At 43.2% G+C, this 26,271-nt stretch overlaps 1 protein-coding gene across 2 annotated transcripts in view; it reads left to right on the top strand.

The window, feature by feature from the left end:
* LOC121673061 (doublesex- and mab-3-related transcription factor 1-like) overlaps nt 1–26,271 on the top strand; it is a 57,800-nt gene that overhangs the window by 16,181 nt on the left and 15,348 nt on the right. Inside the window, exons 3-5 of one of the 2 annotated variants that reach the window (XM_042046099.1) lie at nt 6,691–6,974; nt 16,524–16,683; nt 21,761–21,813. In XM_042046099.1, the coding sequence (XP_041902033.1) occupies nt 6,691–6,974; nt 16,524–16,683; nt 21,761–21,813 (497 nt within the window). The remainder of the gene's footprint in view (nt 1–6,690; nt 6,975–16,523; nt 16,684–21,760; nt 21,814–26,271) is intronic. The other variant, XM_042046100.1, reaches the window with a different exon arrangement.

Genomic DNA, 26,271 nt, shown 5'->3' with positions numbered 1-26,271 from the left:
TGTTCATGTGTAATATTTTGTACGGTATCACTATGCAAGGTACAAATAATAAATCACACACTACATGCTTACACAATTTACTGCCAGCTTTTGTATATGCTGTGACAAGTGCTCAAAAGGTCAAAAAAGCTTCCTTAACAAATTTGATAAGATAATGCAGTGAGCTGTAACATCATGAAGTCCTGGGGGCCATAGACCAGAATAGAGGAAATAATTATGCATGGTAATGGGTAATTACAGATAATGGCCTTTTTTGGGGGTGGCAGAAAATTACACAACCCCACAGCCTTGCCTGAAATGAACATTGTCTAGCACATTAACTTTATATCAAGCTAAAAGTTCAATGCTGGAACCAGAGATAATCCACAACTTCTAATGGGAAGAGAACAGAAATACTCCTCTCAAAGGCAGAGCAAGCATGCAGTTTTTTTTCCTTGGGAGGCAGAGGTTCTCAGCAGAAAGTAATGGTGCCAGCTTTCTTTGACATCTGAAATAGCTCTGTCATGATTGTCTGGTGGGAGAAACACATTGTACCAGAGTTTCTGATTATGATGCTAGGGAGTGATTTCACTCTGGTTTTGTTCAAGGCTACTGTCCAACCTCAAAGCCAGATATGAGCTAAACTAATGCATTGTAAGACTTAATATTGCTAAACCAGCTAATAGGAGTGTATCAATGCTTTATGTACTGAGCAAGGAGAAATTGTCAGATACAGATACAAGATTCCTTTGAGGTGTGAAGGCAGATGTTTCCTGACTGAATAACTTCTTGTGTGTGTGTTTTAATGGCACAGCTGTCCCTGCTGTAGAAGCTGGCTTGCAAGAAGGTATTAAAACTGGTGAAAACAGTCACTCTAAATTGAAAACTACAGGAAATGGAAACTTACCAGTAGCTGAATGGCTCACTGGCCGGTGTTTGCCTGCTCCTTGAGTCAGTGTGTTACTCGAGTAGTCACCGTTCTGTATTTTCACCAGCAAAGCTGTCTATGTGCAGAGTCTCTGTAGGCATAGAGAAAATAAAAACTGCTTACCATTGCTTTATATAAGAACACATGCCGATAAATGAGGGCAGATAAATTCTCTTAATTGTCACAATGCATATACAAGTCCCTTTTCTGAAATACACAATCAGATGGAGACTAATCAGGTGTAATGCCACATGAGTAAATTGAACCATGTTGCTGCTTGCTCTCAGACTTTGAAATGTGGCTCTGCTATCCTGATTTATAAAGCAGTTCCTGGTGTACATCTGTCACAAGCTGACTAACAATCTCCCCCAGATTTTTGTGTGGTCCAGAAACCATTCCCAGTAGGCACTTTGGTGCTACCACCCTGTTTCACATGCTGAGAAAGTCTAGTACTATGGACTCTATGTCATTGATCTCACATCAGAGACTTACCCAGACATACTTAAATTAACATTGTCAGCATATAATAGATGTAAAACTGGCCATTAACAGTACCAGTAGGAATAGAAAATACTCTGCACTTTTATGCAGCCTTCAAATTTCCGTGTTTGTATTTCTCAGTATATATCCTTAAAAATACATTTTCCTCTGTGAGAAAGAGATGATGATAGAAATTCCTGTAAATTACCTGGCATTTCTCCTTTCTCCTCCCGGATGATCTATATACTGGCCTCTGCGTTGATTTTGCCATGCATATCCGCAATTTGTGTAAATCGCCATAGCTTTATTGAAGTAAATGGTCTGAGACTGGTTTACATTAGCTAAGGACTGGACCAGTGTTTTTCACCGTGCTCTGCTAAGCGAAGGCATAGGTTACTGAATGTAAAAGACCTATATGTGTAACTGACCCCTAGTACTCACCTTCTTTAAAAGAAAATACCAGCCACCCTGAAATGAATTACTGGTTAACTACTATTAATATGCCATAGAGCTGGAGAGTCGTCTACAACACTGCAAGATCAATAACAGTATTTATTGTGCATCATATTGATCTTCTATGAAAGAGTGGGCCATATTTCACACTGTGTACATAGTGCAAAAAAAGTAGCATCAGTTCTCTACAGGAATTAGTAAAGACATAGAAAAGAACTTAGAGATCCAAGGGCACAGCTGCATGAAGGGGTACTGTGGTCTCACTGCAGAAGTGTTGCTCATGGATGGAGAGCCTGTGATGGCCCTACATAGTAGATTTGGTGTTCCAAAAACTGAGTGAGAATTTCAACCGTTTCTTTTTTTGTTACTGTTATTCTAATTTCCATACCTCCTTGTACAGGCTCAGTCCCATTTTTGATGATGTCCTATTTGCAACTTCAAAAATATTAAAACTTGTGTGTAATAGCAAGGGGAAGGCCCAGGAGCCCTTCCTACTTTTTCCATCTAGAGAGTAAAGACAGCCAAGGCATTACCCAGCTCTTGCAGCAGGTCTCCTGTTTTAAAGTGCAGGTGGAGGGGCAGAGTGGGAGCCTGACAGTGCAGCAGGGGTTACCTTCTTGAGAGCTTAATTCCTCTTAAATTGCACCCTGATGTGCAGGTGTTGTACTGCTGCAAGCTCTGTGGCAGGGGAGGACCCTCTTCTTGCCAGCAGAGCCATTCAGCTGTGTTGAATTACACTTGGAAGAAAGAAGGAAATCAGCTGAAAGCTGCTTTCTTGACCTGGATATTCTGTACTTGCTGGCAGAAAACAGTTGCAGGCTGACAGGCTCCCTGGAGGAGAGCACCTAGCTGGTTGAGCTGCTGGAGGCATGGGTGTAGGAAGGTTCAGCTGGTAGGTAGGAGTCAAGCCTTACAGGTATGGGCCAAGGACCAGCCAGAGGAACCCCAGCTAGATGGTTGCAGACATTGATTCCTATAGATCTATCCTTCCACATTCAGAAGCATGATGTCTCATGAGATTAAGGGAAAACTGACTCTTCCAGCTGTATTTCCAGTGCTTTCACAGGATTCCTAGTTCTTCAAGGAGTTGGATGTGTCTTTCCCTCCATTTGGACTTTCCTTTTGCTCCTATTTTTGTCAATCTGCTGGGGCACATCTCTGTGGTGTGGCCCTGCAGCTCAGAAGGGTTGTGTGACAGAGATGTTACAAGGTCCATGGATTTCATATCTCTGGGTTTCTAAGAGGAAGATGCCCCAGGTTGCTGATACTGGGGGATTTATGCACATGGGTGCATGGGTGGCTGAATGAGCCAGCTCTACAGACCAGCTTTGGAGACAGCTGATAGTAGCGTAAAGACTACTGGAACGTGGAGGGACAGCTGAAAGAGAGCAGAGGACAGTCCTGGTGGGTTTGTAACAGCCCTGAGTTCTGTACCACTGGTGGGTGTTGTGCAGCTACATAAAGGAAAATGTGTGACAAGTCAAACCTTTTGCACCTTTGGTGCCAAATGATGGTAGCACAAACCACAGATAGGAGATAAAAAGAGGAAAAAATGATCAAAAAGCATTTTATTTTTTCTCCTTCTTACTGCAGCAGAATACTGCCACTGCTGCTCTTCAGGAGGGAGCTGTAGCACTAACAGCCACTAGAATGTCACAGAAGCATCAGGAATATCAGGACTGTGTGTGTGATCTGGTGGATAGCTATGGGTAGGGTTTCTCTTCTAGCCTAGCTCATCTTGTCCCATGTTAGGAAGTGTGGTGCATAAGGCCTTTTCAAAAGTTGCAACAAAACCTGTTACTTCTCCCCCTCTTCCTTTTAGCTGCCAGCTAGGATGTAGGGTGGCTCATCTTTCCTGTGTATTACAGAATCAGAACCACAGAATTGTTTAGGTTGGAAAAGACTTGTTAAGATCATTGAGTCCAACCTTTGACCTATTGCTACCTGTCAACTCGACCATAGCACTTACTGCCACATCCAGCCCTTTCTTGAAACCCTGCAGGAGTGGTCGGTCATTCTACCACCTCCCGGGGCAGCCCATTTGCAATGCTTAACAACCCTTTCCATAAAGTTCTTCCTGATGTCCAGCCTGAACCTCCACTGGCACAGCTTGAGGCTGTTTCTTGTCATCCTGCCACTTCTTACCTGGGAGAAGAGTCCAAACCCCACCTGGCCACAGTCTGCTTTCAGGCAGCTGTGGAGAGTGGTGAGGTTCCCCTGAGCCTCCTTCTCTCCAGGCTAAACAACCCCAGCTCCCCCAGTCACTCCTCACAAGACTTGTATTCCAAACCCTTTGCAGGTCCATTGCCCTTCTTTGGGCACGCTGCAGCACCTCAATGCCTTTCTTGTACTGAGGGGCCCAGAACTGGATACTGGTGTGGCCTCACCAGTGCCGAGTACAGGGGGACAATCCCTGCCCTGGTCCTGCTGGCCACACTGTTGCTGGTACAGGCCAGGATGCCATTGGCCTTCTTGGCCACCTGGGCACACCCTGGCTCATGTTCAGCTGCTGGCACCAGCACCCCCAGGTCCTTTTCCTGTGGGCAGCTTTGCAGCCACTCTGCCCCAGCCTGTGGCACTGCCTGGGGTTGTTGTGACCCAAGGGCAGGACCCGGCACTGGGCCTTGTTGAACCTCACACCACTGGCCCTGGACCGTGATCCAGCCTGTCCAGATCCCTCTGCAGAGCCTTCCATCCCTCCAACAGATCAGCACTCCTGCCTGACTTACTGTTGTTGTGAACTGACTGAGGGTAATCTTGATCCCCTCATCAGATCACGTAGGTGTAAAAAGACCTCATCTTCCTGATGCTAGTATTTTTAATGGGGAGTAGTAGCCCTTCTAATGATGCACTGTAAATTGAAAGACACTGCGGAGATTTTAGAAGAAATCGTGCATTTGTGCAGCATAGTACAGCCCTGTCAGGAGTTCAGAGGACAACTGCCTTGCATGTCTCTGTCATATGAAATCTGTATCCCAGCAAGGAATGTGTTGGAGGATTTTGCTTTTGGCTTCTATTTTGCAACATTTAAAGCAGAACAATTGGTATGCAGCTTTATTTGAGAGGTAAATTTAGTGAGGGAAGTCAGGCTTGTGCTATGCCAGTGGTCTAAGTTCTGATTTTATCAAAGATACAGACAAAAGGATCTAAGAGTCTTGCCCAGAAGCAGAATAATAGCAATTTAAAAAATTATAAAAATGAAAGTGCAGAAACTCTGAAAAGTCTTCTGTGGCATTGCAGGCACTTCCGTTTTGTGTGCAAATTTGAGAAATACTCCAGATAAACAAGGCTAGCTGACTTGGTTCTGCAGAAAAATCAGATGCAGGAGGCATAAAACAGTCTTTGCTAATAAATGTGAATGGTTCATTGATGTCAACAGAATGTCAGCAAGAACCGAATGGGGGCTCTGTGTAATTTAGTGACGTGAAAGATCATCCATGATTGCAGAAAGCTTTCATTACAGCTGAAGAAGTGAAACAGAATTGCATTGTAAATGGCAATAATCGGTAAAACTGATTATTGGATCTAGTATGCAGCTAATACACAGTACAGTAGAAGTTGTTACCATGTCTCTGAGAGGCTGGTAAATGCCACTATATTGCTTCTGCCGGTAAGTAGCCAAGATACAGGTACACCAAGAGAAAGATCCAAAACAAACTAGGCCTGCCTGAAATGTTGCTTAGGGCTGTTATTTCCTATGCGCCTGTTGCCCATGCTACTTCATGTCCATACCAGTAGCTCTTTGGAGCTCATCAGAATGCTTTAAGCTACATTGTTTCCTCCTCCACAAAACAGTTGAACAAACATCATGGGAAGAGCAGGAGCTCCTTACAGAGGACTGGTACAGGGCAGGGTCACAGACATGCACACTGGAACCAGAGCTGCAGATATGGCAGGATTTAGATATTTTATTTTTTCCCTTGTAATTGTATATAAGATTGTGGCAGTTTTTTGTTGTGTCTGGCTTGGCGATGCAACTGATACCGCATATCAGAGAGAGCTTGGTGTGCAACAAGCACCTTCCATTTTTCATGCTTGCAAATATTGAAAGGCACTGGTTTGCAGTGGAGTGGGGAAATCATGGCTCCTCATTGTCTGAGAAGCATCCCCATCTTAGGGAATGACAGGGAGGCAGACCTGGCCTGTCTGGAGTGCAGCCAGCTAACCCCTGGTCTGGAGGCACTCCAGAGTGGACGCAGCAAGTCAGGAGCAATACCTTTCTCCTCCTTCTCCTTTGCTACTGGTGGGGGATCTTGCTCTGCTTCATGATTTTGTAGGTACAGGAGCTAAATTTGGGTATGAAGGCTCGGCAAGGATTGAGGACCTTACTGCTCACAGGTAGCATGTGGGTTTCTGGGACACCTTGGCTGATCCTGTGCTACTTTCCCTACTGCAGCTTCTCTTGCCTTGTGCTGTTTGCCCTTCCTAGAGGCATGTTCAGAAAGTGTCCTCTCACCTTCAGGACACTGGCTGCAAGGAGTCATTCTGTCGCTAGATCCTTTCTGCTTCTAGAGAGTTACAAGAGACTTAGCACACTGTTACAGGGTAAAAAGTAATAGACTGCAAAGTTAGGTGATGTAAATCATTATCCCCAGCAATTGATACTGATTGAGGATTCAGAGCGTTGTCTTAACTTGCAGTTGGTTTTGTCTGCTGTTTTGCAGTCTGTGGTGCATATGGGTGGCAGTCTTGGACTCCGAGTAGCTGTTGGTCCACTTGAGTTTCCACCAAACACGCAGCCGTGTTTCACTTTCAGCTCCTACCTCTTCTTAGCACTCTCTGTCCAGCCTTTGGGAGGAGTAGTAGCTCATTAGAAGGTGAAAGATAATGATCTTTTTTTTCTTTTCCAGAGGGACGGATGCTCATTCAGGACGTCCCTTCCATCCCCAGCAGAGGGCACTTGGAGAGCACATCTGAGTTGGCTGTGGACTCCACCTACTACAGCAGTTTTTACCAGCCGTCCCTGTATCCTTGTTACAACAACCTGTACAACTACTCCCAGTACCAGATGGCAGTGGCCAGTGAGCCTTCCTCAAGTGAGACAGGGGGTACGATTGTAGGGTCGGCCATGAAGAACAGCCTTCGAAGTGTCCCAGCGACATACATGCCAAGCCAGTCAGGAAAACAGTGGCAGGTATGATCTTACAGAGGTGTTACATGGAAGAGTGAGATGGACAACAAGCTGTTTCCTGGACTTGTCTCTGACCTCCTGTTTGCTGGTTTCATGGCAGTGCAAAACCAGAATCATATTCCAGGGTGGCATTAGGACCCATTTTAAGAAAATTAGACAGAATGGGTGATAGCAATGCAGCACAACAAAAGCAGTTACGTAGTTGGACAGTGATAATGGTATGGATAAATTGCCACAAGCACAAAGAGCACTCACTTGATTTTATCTTCTGTATTATGTCACAGCAGATTATAGATTGTTTTCCAGAAAAAGAGTCCAACTTAGTTGCCCAACATAACATCCTGAGAGCCTCAGGTGTAATTTCTGGGAGTCTTTCCTCTTCAGAAACATATTCTTTTCCATGTTTCACATCTGAGGTGCTGAGGTGACCCAGGAGACCATGCTGCTGTGCAGTGGTTTGGTTGCAGTCAGTTGAATGTGACATGGCATATTGCTGATTGTGTGTTCTGGCAATGACAGCTTCAGAGCTTGTGCTTTTTGACTTCTGTAGTTCACATTACAGGCAGTACCTGAGAGGTTCAAACCAGAGCTCTGTGTACTTCGTTAGGATATAAAGCAAATCAAGCCCTCTCACTCTAAGACTTGATAATTGTAGCATCCAACTCAGTACTGGTCAGAAACTGGAAAAAGGAGAAATCTGCCAAAGTGGGGGATTCTTGGCAAAGTGGAAACATTTCAGTGACTCTGAAACTGTTTGGTTTTGCACTGCAGAGATGGTCTTTCCGTCTGAGATTGAACTAGTAAGGCTGTACCCTCTGAGTCTGTGTATGCCTGTGTTCCTTGTGTAAGGACAGGAGGGGGCAGACCTTTTCTGTAGAGCATCAAGACAGGGCAGGCTGCTTCTGCAAAGGCTGTATTGTGAAACCACTCAACAATGAAATGTCCACCAAAACATCCTTGTGTAAGGGAACAGATAGGTCGTCCTGTTTGCTGACAGAGAGTTTCTCTAGCCAGGTGTCTCTGGCACAGGGACCAGCTCTGAAAGGACATTTTAATTTTTGATACTGAGGAGCTGAAACTAATGCCAGGGCGTTACATCTTTAATCTACAATAATCTTCAATCTTTAATAATCTACATCTTTAATGTAGATTAATGTCAGATTTCATTAGTCTTTGTTCTTTGCAGAGGCTCACATGCTTGAGCATGTAGCATTTATCACTATTCCATGTCCCTTTTTTTGCCGTGAGTACAGCTGTATGGGATAAGAAACTGTCTCTTTTTCTTCTGCGGTGCAAGCCCACGCCATGAGAGCTCTCTTCTCTTGGTGTGTTGATACATGAAGGTACACCTTTTCAGTGGATGGCATCCTCTCTAGCTGATGAATTTGATCACCAGACCAAGGGGAAAATGAGTCAAGGCAAGGTACAGGATTTTGTGCATGGTAATGGGGTGAGATGCCAAGTGCTTTTTTAACTCTTTCATTTTGGTTGATTGGCTTAATCTGGTATAGCACAGTATTTCAGATAGAAGGTTACTTCTCAAGCATCTGCATGCAGCACTTACCTTTCTGATGCATGGAGACACCATCACAACACAAGTGAAGGGTGGCAACATTTGCCTTGGGAAAATAATGTTTTTGCAGGCTGCTAGTTCCACACTTCACCTAGCACTTAGTGTTTGATTTAAAATATGTTAAACCTTGGAATGAAGATGTGGTGTCCTCGTGGTTCTGTTGTCTTGTACAGTCATTTATATAAAAAGTCTTGGCTTAGAGACTCTGTGTCTCACTTGGGAGATTGGCTTTTGCTTGTGGAACCTTTGACACCCTGTAAAGCAATAAGGTTTCCATTAATTTTTATCTTCAGGCCCTTCAGAAACTAACTTCTGCTTAAGTGCAGAATTAATTAATTAATTAATTAAGTCACTCAAATTAGTGAGATACTGAAGAGGTAAGTAAGGAAAAAAGAGATGGCTGTTGTCAGAAAGGACTGTTTCCCTTCTACCAGCAGCTTCAAAGCTGTGGATGTCCCTTGTGGGATATATCACATGATTCTACTCACCTTCGTGTGAATTTAGTTATCTAGCACATCTAAGATTTTAATTTCTCCAGAGCAGACCTTTTGGGATCCCTCAGTGCTGTTTAGGTTAGATGTCTGAGCAGAGAGAATAAAGGTGCTGCTTTTCGCCTGCAGAAGTGATGTTTCCCCAGCTTCTAAGTGTCCTAAACTCAGGACCCACTTCTCCTGGGCAGTAGGGCAGAGTGTAGTTCAAGGGCAGTGTTATGTAACTTACAGGCTGTTTCTCAGACTCATCTGCAAGTAGGATTGTTATTGCTGGAAGAGTTCTGAGTCACAGAGTTTGCGTACGCTTACAACAGCGTAACACTGCACAAATAATCATTAAAAGTTTTAGTGAGAGGCTAGAAAACATTTGGTGGCAGTGGGTGCAGTGATGCTGAGGTTGTAAAACTCCATGTGGCACTGAAGATGGTTTGTTGCAAGGGGAACGAGGTCTCAGTTGCTGCACATGGTTAAACGTTGATTCTGTGCATGCGGGTTACCAGCCAGGAAAGATCACAGAAATAGTGTTAAATGGGGGATGAATAACTGATGAGCTTTCTGTCAAGCACAGTAAGGAATTAAAGGAGGGTTTCATTCAAGGCATGATCCTCAAAGAGGAATCAGACCTTGCTTACACCTTCAGGAGGTTTTGCCGGCAAACCTGTGCATGCTTTTCTTTCTCAGAGGAAATACATAGCTGTTACCTACACAGGGACTTCTGCTGGGCTGGTTGTACTGACTGAATTTATTTTTTACATGAATGGGCTTTTTTAAACCAGAGTCCGGTAGGAGTGAATATTCTCATCTAAGTTCTATTGCTATAACTGTTTCAATCAAAGTTTTTGATCTTTGTTTCTTTGCCAGAATCATAGCTGGGCAGTACCTGCTGTAACCAAATTAGGGCAGCTTGCTCAGGTGTGAGCTCAGAGGAGGGTTTCTTTGAGTGTAGAAGTCATCGGTGTGCTCACTGGAAGGTATTCTAGTTTAAGCTGGGTAGACAAGGCACCTGGCTTTTCCAGGCTCACTTCGTGCAGGCTCATGGATCCTAGAACAACTTTAACGACATAGGGAGAATTGCCTATTTAATGTAAGCTAACTTCTGGATGCAGACAAGGCCTTGAGCAGCCCAGTTGTCCGCTGTTTCAGAATTTAAGGAGCACAAGAGAATAGCCAGGGAGGAAACATGTGAGTGTGTGTGGGATGAGATGAGGATTAATGCATCATTGAGCATCAGCAAATAAACTGAATCACTGAATCTTTAATGTAGATTAATGTCAGATTTCATTAGTCTTTGTTCTTTGCAGAGGCTCACATGCTTGAGTAGATTCATAAAGGTGCAAATATTTTGTATATTTCTCTGTAGGTTTTCTTCATCTATAGACAGTCACACCAGAAGCTGTATCCATCACTCTTTGATAAGCGTAATGAAGATTATTGTTTTGGTTGAGACTCCTTTGGTCATTTATATTCTGCTGCTCCTGTCAGCTCTAAGGCAGATAATCAGATATGTCTGGTGTTGCACCTGAGGAAGAGACAAGCCTAGGTTGGCAGGAAGTGTAGCAGTTTTGGTGGTTACTGTACATCTCCTTTCACTCCAGTCCTGTGTGAGCATCTGGAGTCTCCCTTGAAGCTCTTGTATTTGCTCATTACAATGGGAGTTTGTGTGCATTCAATCCAATTAACAGTAACATCAGTTTGCCAGCAAAAGTATTGCAAGTCAGAGCAGGTTGATGTACTTGGAAGTTGGTGCTTCTGAAACTGGTCTCACTGCAGTAGAAATATATGGGGTGATTGCAGCATTTTCTATCACAGCAAAAGCAAAACCTTGAGGGACACATCTGAATCCAATCAGAGTTGATTTTCTAAGATGACAGAGTGCTGGCATGTGATCCACAGCACGAGTCTCATCTGGACTCGATGTGAGTCAACATCATCCCCAAAAAATGTTAAAACTTCTGGTTCATACAGCTGAACCATTAAAAACTGGCAAGATACAGAAGGTGCCCCCACACCTGGGGACAAGTGGCTGCTTTTTCTTTGTTACTTTGGTAACTCCAGGCATCCTGGTCCTGGGAAAGGTTAAGGCTAGTGTGGAGGTTTTGGACACATTTCAGAATTTTGTACAATTTCATTTTTCTTCCCCCACCTTTAGTGCAACTTGGCAAACCGGTATTCTCACTTCTAGAACCTCTGCTTTTTTTTTACACCAGTTTAGAGCAAAAATAAATACTTGAGAGAGACTGGGAAATTTTAACTCATTTTCTAATGTGGGATTTACATTTACCATTTGGAAACAAAATATTTAGTACTGCTGATGTAGGAAACTCGTTTTTAAGGATTTCTTAGAAGTACTAAACGTGAAAAAATTCTCTTTTACTCAATCCAGAAGAATATGACTGTGATAGGACAGCTAGGAGTTTGAAGAATAGCCACTTGGCTAGTAAAAAAAGATGGCTCTTTTCAACTTCTGCCACCTGCTTCTGGTTTCTGGCCCAGTTTTTCCTCCAAAAAGCCTGTCTCTCTTACAGAAATTGCAGCCTTACTCTTCACAAGTCAGTGTAAAATGTGTGCATGTGTGTTTAAATATATACACATTGTGCAAGTCACCCAAGACAGTCCCAATTTTATGTGTAAGCAGTGAATTATCTACCGTATTCATAACATACCCTTCACACTACAGATTTATGCTAAAAGTATCCTCATGTTTCTGATAGCTCATGTGTGACATGAATGCAATCCATATTTCTTGGAGGAGCTAATCTAAGTGGTTTATTTTCCAATACTGCTGATAGGGCTATATCTCTAGGTGTCACTGCAGTTGAGATTCTGATGGTAACATATTGTTTATGGGTCACTGCCTTTGTCTAAAAGAATGGGTTGGAACAGAATAGCAAAGGTTAATTAAGTTTGTCTATCAAGGAGGGACAGATATAGATGTGTCTTGTATTTTCTGTGCTAAAATCAAAGTAAGTCAAGGCAGGGTATCATACACTCATTTTTTCCTTGTGCTGGAAAACATGCTTAGCTGGTTTTAGGAATGAAACACCTTGGGCAGCATGAGTGCAACAGTAGTTGTGAGGGGTCAGCACATGCGCAGTATTGCAAGGTGGGAGAGAGCAGCAAACCTGGTTTATAATGCAGAAACTGAGGCAGGGAAGTGTTAAATAACTTGCCACAGTCACACAGCTCACAGGTGACAGAGGGGAGATTACTGATGCCTGAATTTCCCATTTCAATGCCCAGTGGGTGCCTTCTTGCCCATGCCAAAAACCAACCTGTGAATTCTGTTGTTCGCAAGCAATGACACAAATGCAATTTTATGCCTGCTAAGATTGACTTCAAGATCAAGACAGAAGGAGAAGGCTATGTTAAACTTTTAAGAGTTTCTCTGGTGTTTCCATAATTACTGAGTTTGGTTGAAGGAAGCTGTTGCTGACTCATGGGTGAAATAAAAGGATGGAAATCCTGGGTAACATGATTTGGCCAAGGTCATGTGGCACACCAGTGGCAGAGCTGAAGGGTTGCACTTTGATCTCCTGTGTTGCTTTGAAACTTTTGCAGCCCTTGTCACCCAGGAGTAGCATCCATGACCTCTTCCTGTTTGTTCTTCTTGGAAATAAACCCCATAGTCAGGATCAACTGCAAAGTGTGAAGCTGCTGCTAAAATAACAGTGGCTCACAAGGAGATCGTGTCTGGCAGCTCCTGCAAGTAAAAGAATTACACAGGTGATGTTTTGCCTAAATAAGTATCTGGGAAGGGCAGGACCATTTTCTAGTCTCTGAGGCTAGAGAAGTGAGTCACCACTTGCTGCCTGCTTTGTCACTTCCCTGTTCCTGGTTTGGCTACCTTCTCCCCTCAGCTCTTTCTCCATGAAAAGATATGTAGAGGTTATGCAGATGCTGCCAGAAGCTTGGAAGGAGGAACCGAGCTTTACACGCTCTTCCACCAGCTGTTGATAAAGGTTTTTTACAGGAATGGTCTGATGCAAGAGTGTTTTCCTCATGTTTTTCCTGGATTTTGCTTTGTATTTTGTCACTGTTGGACACAGCTGGAGGGCTGCACTGACTGTTTTGCTCAGTGATGAACAAGTCCTGTTTCCAGTTTATCTGTACGAGGGCAAACTGTAGCTGCCTCTCAATTCCTCACAGTGGCATTGCAAGGCACAGGGAAGGAATTTCCAATGCACTCATGGTCTTCAAATCAGGCCGTATTTATTTGTTCATGAAGTGTAAGCATCCCACTGTTGCTTGCAGTACACCTTTTAAAACATTACTATGTGCTGTGTTGTACAATTTAGGGGAACCTGTAAATGTTCCGTAGACCAACTGTGCTGCTCTGATGATGTGTGTCTCCCATTAAAGTCTGTGAGCTACTTGGTGAATCCTGCAGCTGGAGCAGGGCACAAGCAGTGTGTGGCTGGAAGGGAAGCAACTTAGGAGCTCAGCTTGCCCTCTGCAAAGACTAATGCATGCCCTTCCCTTGCGCAACTCTTGCTCACCTAAAATATGCCTTGTTTTTTTGGTGTGTACTCTGCAGTGATACAAACCAGAGTGGTTTGTGGAACTGCCCCAGTTCATGCCTGTCTCAGCTTTGTTGTAGGGCTGGAAGAGGCAAGGGAGGCAGAAAGGGACACCAAAATGCCAGGCATTCTCCTCCTGTGATACCGGCATGACCCCAGCATTGCCCCTGGACAGGACCTAGGACAGGATCCCAAACCTGGTACATGAGTCTAGCATTTGGAAAGCTGAACTGCCCCGGATTGAAAATAATCTGATATTCCAGGGCCTCCCCACGGCTGTCCTGATCTCCCTTTCTAGCACTCAAAAACCTGTAAGGATTCCACAGAGCTGCAGGAGTTAATACAGACCAAATGTCCCTTCTCATGAGATAGTGGTCTCCTAAGCCTGCTTTTTAATGGCAGCGCTAAGGTCAAGAATTTTTACAACTGGTTGTTTTTTTATTGTTACTGTAAAACAGGATTGCTAAGCACTATAAAAAGGCAACCTTATGGTTCAGATTTACTGTGGTGTGGATTCTAAACAGTTTAATAAAACAAAACCAAAAGCTTTTAGATTTTCTTCAGTGGTTAATACACAGCATATTCTTTGCACAGCCAAGCCTCTGGCTGTCAGTCGAACTGTGGTTCATAGACTTGGTGTGGGTAATAAGATTATAAAACATGTCTCTTGCTAGCCAGCTACCACACACTAATAATAATAATAGTAGTAATTCATTGCATCTAGAGATTTTAGGTGAGTTGTTTTTTTAAGAAATGGAGAAAACCCCTAAAAAAATCCTTGAAAGGAGGCGGATCACTGCATCCACTCTACAGGGAGGGGAAACGTGTGCATGAGCGGTTCAGTGCCAGGGAGGGATCCCTCCATTTTGTTACAGCTGAAATAATGCTGTCTCCTTCGGGCAAGCTTTTCTCAGTTGTACATGTGTGCACATGGCCTTGCACAAGGGAGAGGTGGAGATGTGTGGTCCGTGGGTGCTGCCCTACCCCACCAGGGGAAGGAAGACAGTGTGTGCAACACAGCAGACAGAGAGGAGTTCGCCAGCTTTTTTGTTCCCAGTACTTCCAGAGCTGTTGAGCTTCGCAGATACGCCAGTTCAGAATGCCCTTTGGATTGTGCTTTTGGGCAGTTTGTATTGCACTGAGGCAAGGTTTTGTTGAGGGAGTCTTGTTTTCAAAGAGGAGAGTGCCCTTTGTCGTAAGAGGAGAGCCAATGTCAGTGGTTGTTTTGAGTTCAGGCTTCCTCAGGATGACTCATTGAAATTTTGAAGACTAATTTACTATTTATTCTGGATGCAACTTTTTCTGCATGTGAAGGTAGAAAACCAAAAGTTTTAAGTATTGCTTTAATTTATAATACAAAAACTCTTTAACTTTTACAGGCTAAAAGGAAGTCACCCAGTACATGTGCAAGAATATGTGAGTGTGCTGCTGTCAGAAGTCAGGCAGAGGTGCACTTTGCTTCCCTGTGAACAGCCACCATGCTCTCTCTCTCTCTGCACTTAATCTCACTGCAAATCTGCCTCAGAGAGCACCAACAGGGCCACATTATTTGCAGCTAGGCATGTGAAAATGAATATGGAGTTCTTACAGGGACCCCTGGAAAACAAGGGGTGACCGCATTCTGGGAGGTGCTGGTGGCTCCTACTGGCAGGACCAGACCCTGTAGGTCTGCTGGCATGGGGCAGCCATCTGGGACAGCAGGTTCACACCCAGCCTCCGCTGCTCCCTGGCTCTGAGCTTTGCAGCCTGGGAAGGGCTGAGGGATAGGGCTCCAGGCGCTGCTGGCTCAGACCCGAGGGAGCTACACTGGAGCTGGCAGACCTGAGGTGAGACGGCTCTGAAAAGGCTGTCAAGCATGTCAGCTTACACAGACATTGTGTAATGGCATAGCTGGGTGTGCATTATTGTTGCTACTGCTATCAATAACTGGTGCAAAACTCTGATATTTTGTCTCTGCCCAGAAGCTTTTCATCTTTCAATCAGTCACTTCCCAGCATACTTAGGGAAACCAGCTAGTGTTACCTTTCCTGTTGAAAATGTTAATCTTGTGAAGTGTTTTGGCTGCATTTTTGGAGCACTGAGGCCACACTGCATTGTAGGGCTTTGTAACAAATAATAGTAGCTGATAGTTCTTTCATAAAACAGAAATTTATGAAAGCATTACCACTTCTCTGAGGAGATCGGTTTAGATGATTTCAGGGCATCGGAGTAGGATAAACTTTGATTTCTGAGTGCTGCCACTTTGCTGCAGTCTGTGGAAGGTAGAAGGCATATCTGACGGACATGTTGCTGACACAGCAGACTTCTGGCTGGTGTCCAGTTGTGGCTCCAAAACCGGCTCTCGTGTAGTCTAAACACAACTTGGTTTTTTTGGGTAACTTAGGAAAATATTTTTCCCATTTTACGGTGTTGCAAGAAAAACAGTGTGTTTGTTTTTGTGTGTTGCTGCTCAATGCCATGGAGCATATCCTGTGGGAGTCGGTCGATAGGACTGTCCTCCCTAGCCACCCAGCAGGTCCCTGGCAGAGCAGTTACCACCAGTCTGAGATGGGTTAGTCTCTGGGGAGGTGTAGGAGCTGGATGGACACTTCACCTCTGACACTGGCCAGGAGCTTACGCTTCTCTCTGCCATAAGCTGGAGACTCTGCAGGAAGCTGCTTGCATGAAGGGTACTTGCTTGTGTGCCAGATGCATCTCCATCTGCAGTAAGATACAACAGCTGTAGGTGTGCTGCTGCTGCTGCTGCTGGGTTACATCTCATACCACACCACCTGTAGCTGGTCAGTGTGGGCAGACTGTGAACCCACCAAATCAAAAACCCAAGGCCAGCATGTCAGAATTTTACTTTCCATGCACCCACTGTGACTTTCATCAAAGCCGTGGAGGGGTGGAGGGAGGGGATAGTGGGGTGCCCCCGTGGCACTGGGGCTTGGCTTTCACAGGCTGCTGTTGCATTTCTCTCTTCTGACAGGTGAAGGGTATGGAGAGACACCACGCAGTCAGCTCCCAGTACCGCATGTGCTCCTACTACCCACCTGCTTCCTACCTGGGACAGGGGGTTGGCGCTCCCATGTGCGTCCCCCAAATCCTGACCTCTGAGGACACCCCCTCCTTGGAGCTGAAAGCAAAAGGTAAGTGCACCCACTGGGGTACATGGCACCACCTTGCCTTGGACCTGCACCCAGGAGGTGTGGGTTGCTGCTGGGAAGGAAGCTAAGCATCATAGAGTAGCTGTTTTAAAGATAGTGGCTGATTACTGGAAGGCTTGTAGCGTGGTGGCAGTGGTGGAAGGCTGATGGTGTACAGTCATGCAGTCTTTTACTTCAGAAGCCTCATGGTTCAGGAGTCCAGTCAGTTGTACCTTCTGCACTTACGTATGTCTTTTAAGTTGTACAGTCACTTGAGGTACTGTGTTTGGTGCTTACCACCTGACTCTCTCACAGGAGTAAATGATCTTTACTCTAACCTCAGAATTACCTTTCTTCTCAGAAGTGCTGTGATTTTTTCCACAGGCCTCCCACTGAGCCTTTGCCGTCCTTTCTTAACCACATGTAGGAGCTACTCCTGCATCCCAACCATATAATGAAGCCCTTCGCAGACTTGCTTCCATTTTTTTTTTTCAAACTCATCATACCATGTTGCTTAATTTAAAACTACTGCAGATAAATCTTCCTTTCCATATTGTGTTTCAGGCTCTCCTAAGTATTACTGTAATCTGCAGTAATTTCCAGCACTGGTGAATTTACCTTGTTGTTTTGACAGTGTTTTTCGTGCTTCCTTGTTCCCTTACTCCCACAGCAGACAGTGCTAACACAGGTGTTAACATGGCTTTGCTGGAGTAGTCCAACTCCACTGAGCTGCCTCTCCATCACTGAATCCCGTCAGTAACTGATGCTAGAGAAATAAGAAGAGAAACAGAGAACAAAATCTTCACACTCTTTGGCATTCAAAGATATCCTGAGCCAGGACAATAAGCTTTTCATGTGTTTTGTTTCTCTGTACCAATCAGTGAACTTGGCAGTTTAATTTTGTAAGGTCTGTGGGAAGTATTTTTTTTCATTTACTTTACACCTGCCAAGTTTTAGTGGGTTGTTTTTGTTTGGTTTTTTATTTCAGAGTCACAGCACCAGTAACAGCATCCATCCTCATTTCCTTCTCTCTCCTTCTACATTGAAATCCGTCTTGTCCTCTTTCTGTCTGGTGGAAGGATGTATGTCGTGTAGGTTCCATAATGGTCTTTCTGTGGCTAAAGTCCTGGTGTTTGTTTAGTTTGTGTCGTGTGGTTGTGTCATGACAGGACCTTAGGATCCAAATGATGTTTTAGAAGGTGAAGTGTGTATAAAGTCGTATCTGTGGCTTGTGTAAGTCAGCACTGAGCCCTTGCATTCACTAACTCCAGAATCATTTATGTTGAGGAGGTGGTTGTTCTTTCATAGTGACTGTTTCTGAAAGTCTTCCAACTAACTGTGACATATCAGATGGATGAAGAAACAGCACATGGTGCGATAAAACCTTAGACTTTTCCTCCTTCTCTAGTAGTTTTAAATGGCTTAGAGAAATCAGTGATCCTTGGTTCATTTTCCTTCTCTTTTCTTCAGCTTTATTTTATTCCCTCTTTTCTAACCACCACTGAACAGTGACGTCTTCCTTTCTGCCCATTGGTTGGAGAAGCAGTTGGTTTTATGCTCAACTGCAGTTGACACTTTTTCTTGCATCCATCACTACTAACTCACTGAGAAGTCTTACCAGCCAAGTGTTTTTAAAAATAGACAAAAGACCTTATACCCTTTGTTCCCAAATGCACTTCAGTAATTTTTCATCACTCTAGAAAAAAATTATATGTAATGTTCCACTGATTTTTAAACTGCATAAATACTGTATTTTCAATAATCCCTGACTGCTTCTCCAGACACTATTCCATACACAGATATTGTTCCCTAAGTTACACCATCAATCAGAAACCGACAAGCAGTGAGATGTAATTTACTGAGATCAAACAGCATTTTCCAGACTCTGAAGAAGTGTTTTTCCATAGCAGGGAGCTAGTGGGTGAAAGAGGCACTAATGTTTTTGGGAAGAAATTTGAACCTGTGAGCAGGATCATAGCCAACAGGCTTCTTAGAAGCATCTTCCTTTTTCTTATGCATGTTCTTGGAGGAGATGACTGTTTTTACTTTTTCTGTCTACAGACAAAATAACATCCCCAGTAAATACATGATTTACTCTCCCATGACATTTTTCTTCTGGTGCTTTTCACAGACCTCAGAGGGTTGGAGGTTTGTTGCCTCTTTATTGTCACCTGTGTGAGTGCTGAGTGGATGCTGTGTATTAAAGAGGGTGGGTCGTTTCCCCAAAGTATTGATGCACATGTTGCAGTTGCTGTCTCCTATAAAAGACACATTCTTAAGTATTTCTCTGTTGATTGTTGGGCTGTCCAGTGCCTGACTCCTTTGTTATGAAGCCCAAGTGACATGTTTCTGCAGGGTTAGTGGTTGCTACTTGCTGAAGACAACTCCAGTGCATGTTTTAAAGAAACAAATTGTATTTTATTCATTCCTTCTGTATCTTTGAAGTGATCATGCTCAGAGGCTTCCTGTTCCTCTAAAAATATGTGTTGATGGATTTTAGATCCAGAAGGCAACATGAGGATCATCTAATCTAATTTGCTATGTAAGTAGACTGTAAAACTTCACCTAAACTCCTGCAGCAAGGCTGTGACTATATTTTTAAGATCTCTTTGAAGACTTATGTATGGTTAACCCAGAAATTTTGCAGGAGGGTAACAGTGTGCTTAGAAGAGCTGCAGGTCAAAATAAAAAAATTATTTTTTAGCCACATTTTCAAAACATCCTAAATGTGCATCTTAAGCAAAAAATGGCTGTTAAATTCCCAGGCACAAACCTGCAGTGGTCTTGCAACACACACATACAGTCTATTACCCACACTTCAGCTCCAACTTCAGCATTGTAGAGGCTTTGCCAGTTCATGTGTTGTCTTAGTATTTGAGTCAGACTGTTCAACTGATTTTGTTCTGGTATGCTAACTGCCTACTTAGACTGGCTACAGTAAAAGGGGTGAGAGATGAACTAGCAGATCACTGATCTACACTGTCAATGGTGTGAAAATCTCAGGAAGCTTCTAGCACTTGTGCAGGACCATCATGGCATGTTACGGTGTCTTGCATACAGTAATGTGCTGACATTTTCTGAGTGGCAAAATACCATCAGTCAACCTCCTTGCAGTCTGAAGTGTTTCCAAGTAAAATGTTTTGCTTCCAGCTAAGCACAGCTGTTTCCCTTTCAGGAGAAACTGGGGAAAACGGGGAGAAAAAGTTGATAAACTGGTGACAAATGGCAAAAGGATGCTTTTAGAGGGCTTCCTTAGGTCACCAATTTTAAGTTTTAGATGGTAGTTTCTAGGTAGGAGGGGGATTTTATACTCAGTAGTGCAGAATATTTCCTTCTCCTTTTTTCTGCAAAAGCAATGTGAGGAAAATACATATGAGAAGTTGTTGTCAAATCTTGTGCATGTGCATCCAAAGCATAGTTTTGGAAGACAAGTTGAGAAGAGGGGAAGTGAGAGTGGGACACGACAAGGTATTTCATCTCCAAAAGCCAAGTACTTCATTCCTGTTGATTTCTGTGGGACATTTGCATGCTTTTCAGTCAGCCTCTCCAGCATTTCTATTTGTGAAAGAACCTGCACAAGCCCTTGGTTTGAGAGAGCAAGAAAGCACATGCAACACACGTCTCACTCTGTGTCCTGTTTCCACTGCATGAAAGTTCAGCATTTACTTATCTGTATTAAAGTGTTTTCCAGGTTTGGGGAAGTGGCAGAAAAATTGAACGTTCAAATACAAAGATACAAAGGATAAACATCCTGTATCTGCAGACACTTCAGATTTTAGAGTAGTTACCTGGTCTTAGAGTTGGTGTAGCGTAAAACCTCATCTGTCATCATTGCGTGAAATGTTGAGATAATTACACCACATGTCTGGCCATGGTGAAAAAGATATATTGCATTTAAAATTTTTTTCTAGCTGCTGGACAGGTTTGAATTTCTGTTTTCCTGTCCTAGGTGTCATGCGTGTTGGAAACACAAGGAATGAAGCACTGAGCAGTGCTGCGTTTGCAGCTTAAACATTAAGTAGGAGTCTGAAAGTTCTCCCAAACACATGCAAGAAAAGATGATATTTTGATGCAGAAAACATCAGCAATTTTGTGTAAATAAGCAAACACCATTTTATGAAGAAGAACATTTCTGGTAACAGGTTTTCTGTATCAGCGTAACAGCTTCCAGCACTAAAACACTTGTTCACAGTCTTCTCTAGAATTCAAATAGCAGGTATCCCCAGTTGTGGAAATGAAAGCGACACAGACGTTTCCAGGATCTGCATTTAAAGACTCATCCTTGCTTCTCTGCTTGGATGCTGTATCAACAACAGTACTGAGTCATAGGAGAAGCCCAGCCAAACTGCTGGGCTTCTGCAAACAAAGCAGGCTGGTTTGATATGGCTGAGAAATTATCAAGGAACAGCAAAAAGCCTTGCCCCTGTCTGCTCTTAATTTGCAGCCGGCTGGGAAGATGCACTGACAAAGCTGTACTAATAAAGTGCTTAGGAACTGGGGAACAATTGTATCAAATAGCCCAAATTCTCTTCTGTCAGCTGGCTAGCCACAATCTGTGTAAGCTTAAGAATAGCTGTTTCAGTCCCAGGCAGTACAGGTGTTACCAGGTGTGAGATGTACCTGTTCTACTCCTGCTCTACTCTTTTTCTTCTACTCTGTCTTTCTACTCCTTTTCTACCTCTTTGCAGAGCATCACCAGAAATCGTTTTGAGTTTGGAAGGATTTCAGCAGCAAAGTGTATGGGGAGGATGAAAGTTTGCACCCAGAAGTTCAGCCGTATTTAGCTTGTGTGTTATGTGTATGTGTCTGTCTCCATCTTTTGCTTGAAAAGTGACCTCTACTCAAGAATGTTTGTCCTTAGTGATGAAGGAGCAAGCAGTGTTTGCTGAAAACTCAAGACTCTAGTTTCCACTATCATTTTACATCAAACTCTTATAAATAGGTTTTGAAATAACACCGAAGAAGAGGAAAGGGGTGATGATACAAATCTGTAGATATTGAAGAGTTAGTTCAAGTGGGTCACTTGAACTTGGGGCAGCTGTTTATTTTTTTTGTGCTTTCTCATTTCTCCTCCTTACAGTCCTCAATGGCTATGCTGCATGCAGCTTCCCTTTGGCACTGATTACAAGGATGGTGAGCAGACTTCGTATTGCATTTCTTCATGCCTTAATTACGTTGCTGGTTTTGCATGTGCACTGCAATGTTCTATCGATCTCTTTAGGCAAATGACTTTTTAACATGTCATTTTCAATAAAAATTTGAATTTTGGTTGTAGCTGAACAGACAGTTGTTGAGCGTGGCCATTTTTTTATCTTTTAAACTAATTGGGTTGCTAACCCTGATTCATGACGGTATTAATCATACTTGATAATTTCAATAGTTGTAATAGCAGCTGTCAAAATACATTTGGGAATGTGAGGCAAATTCAGTATAAGCTCTGGTAACTTGTTTTTCTGTGTACTGAAGCCTTTTCATAAATTAATTACTGGTCTGTGTTCTAAATGGGGTTGTATTAGTGAAGATTTGAACAATATTAAAACAACTTTATATGGTCTGATGGGAGTTCCAATAAATAAAGTAATACGAGCATTTTTTTTGTATTCTGCTTTAGTTCAGTCCCCATTAAAGGGCTCATCTTAGTAGTTTCTTCTCCAAATGCAGCATTTATGTTATGCTCACTCAAAAGCACACAGAGCAGCTTTGCACTGGGTGATTGCAGAATTACAGGCTTGTTTCATGACTTTTGCTGATTCACAGGTTTTGCTGATTCATGTCAGGGCAACTGACAAACGCTTGCTCTTTGATCTGGGAGAAGCTGCTGATCCTTCCTCAAGAGCAGTAGAAAAAACTATTTTTTGAAGGCTTTCCACCTGTTTTTGTATAAAAACAGATATTTCTGGACTGCGGCTTTAGAATCCCCTAGCAGGAATTTTAAGCTCTCATGGAAACTGTGTGTGAATGTTTTCGTTTTTCAGCATCCTAGCAAGAGAGAGTGGGACAGCCTGAACTCTCAGCAGTTGCCAGTGGCACCCCATCCCCCCACACCTGCAAAACCACATGCACCCAGAAGGGGGTCAGACTGGGTAGTTGTCAGAGGAAGTTTTTCTTCATGGGATGTATTTGTCTGTTGTTTAGTATTTCGTGTGGATCGAAGGGTGCAGGGTTTTTGAAACTGAAGCCTGCATTTTGTTATGAGTCGGAGGCCTTGAGGTGGTAAAGCAAGGGTTTGAGGAAAGTCCTGTTCTGAGGAAGCTCACATCAGTGGTACAGTTGGCCAAGGCAGGTGCCAGATCCAAAGCACTACATTTGCTTTCTTCAGTTGCCTTCTATGAAAAGAAGTTTGTGGTGTCCCATCAATCCCAGTCGGGAAAGCCTCACTGACGGTGCAGCAGAGAGCCGGCAGTGGGAGAGTGGTGCCACCTTGGTAGCGCTGGGTCCTGCACAGGGCATCAGCATCTCTCTGTGCACCTGCCAGGCTGCTATCCTGGAGTACATAATGACTCTGTTAGCTTTCCCTGGACACCTCCTCTCTTCTGCTTTACATTGTTTTAGCAGAGGGAGGTTTCTCAGTGCCTCCTGCAGTTACAAGCATTTTAGAGCCACATGTTGAGAGACCAGTGGGTTATACCCACTGCACCCCTGGACTTAAATTTCTGCATATATGAGCTGCTCTTTATGTCGTAATTTGTCTGGTTAAGAGAAGAGAGAGCTCCATATTCAGCTATAATCTTTTCAGTGCATGAGAGCCTGGCTAGACCACCTTGCAGTTCATGCCAGTTTTGCAGCTCAGGTAAGAGTCTCCATCTGAGCTGCAGTTCTTCTGCAGTTTCTGCTTATAAATTAACCCTGTGCAGATTGTGAGAAACTCTAGCAAAAGAAGCATTTGTTACTGAGCTCTAAAGAAAAAGGGAGAAGAAAAATAATTATTAAGGCTCTGTAGTGTAGGCTGGCCTTGCTTCTTGCAGGGAGCTGAATTGTGACTCTTTGCAAGGGGTTGTTGCAGTCCATGGTGCTGCTCCCAGAATGATCTCGGGAAACAAAGAAGAGTAGCATCTGTTCCCACTGCCGTGCTTGCATGCTATGAGGAGTTTTCTGTCTTTTCCTTTCCCCTGCCACAAAAGCAAACTTCTGACAGAAGAGAAGTAGCTTTCCTACAAGCAGTGGGCAAAGTTGCTGGGGGATGTTGGAGTGCTGTGTGTAACGCACAGGATAACAATGAATCGTCGCGGGGGAGCAGGACCAGACAGCTCATAACTCACTGTGCCTGTTTTATAAATATACATATTTATATTGCATGTGTAAATAATACCGAAGTTTGTTCCCTGCACATGATGAATGTAACCCTGCGGACCAGGGTAGGGGAGAGATACCAAGGCTACTTAATGGGCTTTCTTAATTTGGCAATTGTCTGTGTGCCTGCCCGTCAAACATTTTTAATTCTATGCTTCAGTGTAGCCGACGAGTTTATTTCCAGTGCTCCTCACAGGCATAGCTCAGGCCAAGTACAGATTGAATAACCTTCAGGAAAGCTGTGCTGTCCTTCTGTCGGCCGCTGTCTTTGAAAATTGCCTGCAGAGTTAGTGAGCAGGAACAGTTAAGATTTACAAACAATGATGAAGCTTGTCATGCATCTTTCACCATTCATCATCTGGATGCCGTGGCTGGGCGGTGAAGTGTTCTTCATAAAAACCAGCTCAGTGTGAAATACACCTCGCAGCAATGTTTACTGCTCTGAAACTCGTCAGCAGCCCTTTATAGTAAATCCAGATTGCGATGTGACATTACAGTATATCATTGCAGAGCGCGCTGGGGTTTACACTAGAAATGAGTGCAGTTCACACCAGATGAGATGTCGAAATTGAGTTATGTAGGAATTTGGCTGTTATATGGGGATAGCTTTTGTTTTCTGAGGACTGAAAGTTAGCTTTATATATATAATATATATAATCTACACATACCTGCACTTGTGTGTGGGTGCCTATATCGATATACATGGATATATAGATACACTATGTGCACATTCTGTGTACAAAGACTGCATACCCTCACAGATTTCTCTGGTGGGACCCTGTCTTAATGTTTATGCTGTTTCTTAATAAATATTTCAGTATTTTGTTAAAGTGCTGCATTTTAGCGTTATCTCTTCAGTGAAGTAGATACTTATTTTCAGAAAATTCTTTTTTCAAAGAGATGATGCAGGTGGCTGGTAACCACTGAAACAGTGCTAAACAGGTTTGGGTTTTGTGGGGGGTTTTATGTGTGAATGTCTCCTAGAGCTTGGAAGATGAAGCTTTGAGTAGAAGATTTGGGGAAAACTTAGGCAGGAGCTTTGAAATACAAAAACTATGGAAGTTACTGCACACATGGCCATGTGCTGGGATTGGACATGTTCTCCGTGCTTGTGTTAGCCCTTTCAATTGCAGTGTGGACACAAGGTCATTGAGAATAAGATAAAATAGTAGATGCCTTTTTCCAGTTACGTAAGTGGGAAGTCGGTGCAAAACGCAACCAAGACACTTCACGTATCAGTAAATTGAGACTGAGTCTTTGGAGATAAAATATGCTGTCTTGGACATCTGGTGGTCTGAGAAATACCTCTGGAGTTAAGCAGTAATAGCTGCATAAAGTGGAAAGCAGTGTTGGCCTACAGACAAGGACAATAACTTGCTTCAGTAAAAGTTAGGTACTTTGGTGGTAGTTAACGGAGTAAAAAGAAAGAAACTATTTGTGACAGACCAGCGAAGTTTTTAAGTGCTTCCTGTGATTTCATGTGTTTTTATTTCAGTTCTGTTCTGCAAAGCCTGTGAATTAAGCTATATTTCATTGTCTTCAGTGCTGTGACTGCTTTGAGTTTGAAACAAAGCTGTCATTTTCTGGAATCTTCACTGAAGTCTTCTGGTTTTACTATTGCCTGACTTTTCAACCAGAGGGGGAGATATATTTGAAATACTGTTGTATTTAATCTTAGATTTCTGAGACCATGCTCAGGTATTAAATATAGTTCAGAAGTGCAAAAAGGAGTGGGACTGCAGTTGTTACTACCAGATAGGAGAGATAACTATACTTTATTTGTCCTCCTCAGCTATTTTCAGTTCCTACACTTGTTTTTGCTTTAAGTGCTAATACTGCAGTGAAATTGTACTTTTCTAGCTCAGAACAGCTTTCACAAATGTGTTTATTAGTACTGGTTTTATTTGGTTGATTTGTTACATTTATCTGAAAAACCCAACACTTTGAGTCTGCTACAGCCAATATGAAGGTAAAGCTTCAGTCTGACTAATCATGCAAGTGTAGAGGCTTCCAGGCTTACCAATGGCATTCTAGTCTTATTTGTATTCATAATTAGCTTAATGATACAGTATTGTTTATGAAATTTTTTTTACTCCTTTTATCTTGAGGGGAAGGTTTGGACACCATTACTTTTGTGGCTTGAATTAGTGGGGTAGATAGTAAAACTGTCACTTATAACATAGTGGTTTCAGGCAGCAGAATGTTGCATATAAAATCAAAGGGGTGTATTTCTTCACAACCTTGACTGCTTTATGTATCTGCTTGATTTCTAGTAACTTTACTAAGCTGCAGTCTTCAGAT

The sequence above is a fragment of the Corvus kubaryi genome, unplaced genomic scaffold (assembly GCF_017639235.1).
Source record: "Corvus kubaryi isolate FWS band 111438036 unplaced genomic scaffold, C.kubaryi_AGA036_p1.0 65149, whole genome shotgun sequence".
Taxonomy (NCBI): Eukaryota; Metazoa; Chordata; class Aves; order Passeriformes; family Corvidae; genus Corvus; species Corvus kubaryi.
The sequence above is the reverse complement of the archived record's forward strand: the minus strand, read 5'-3'. Positions and strand labels throughout refer to the sequence as shown.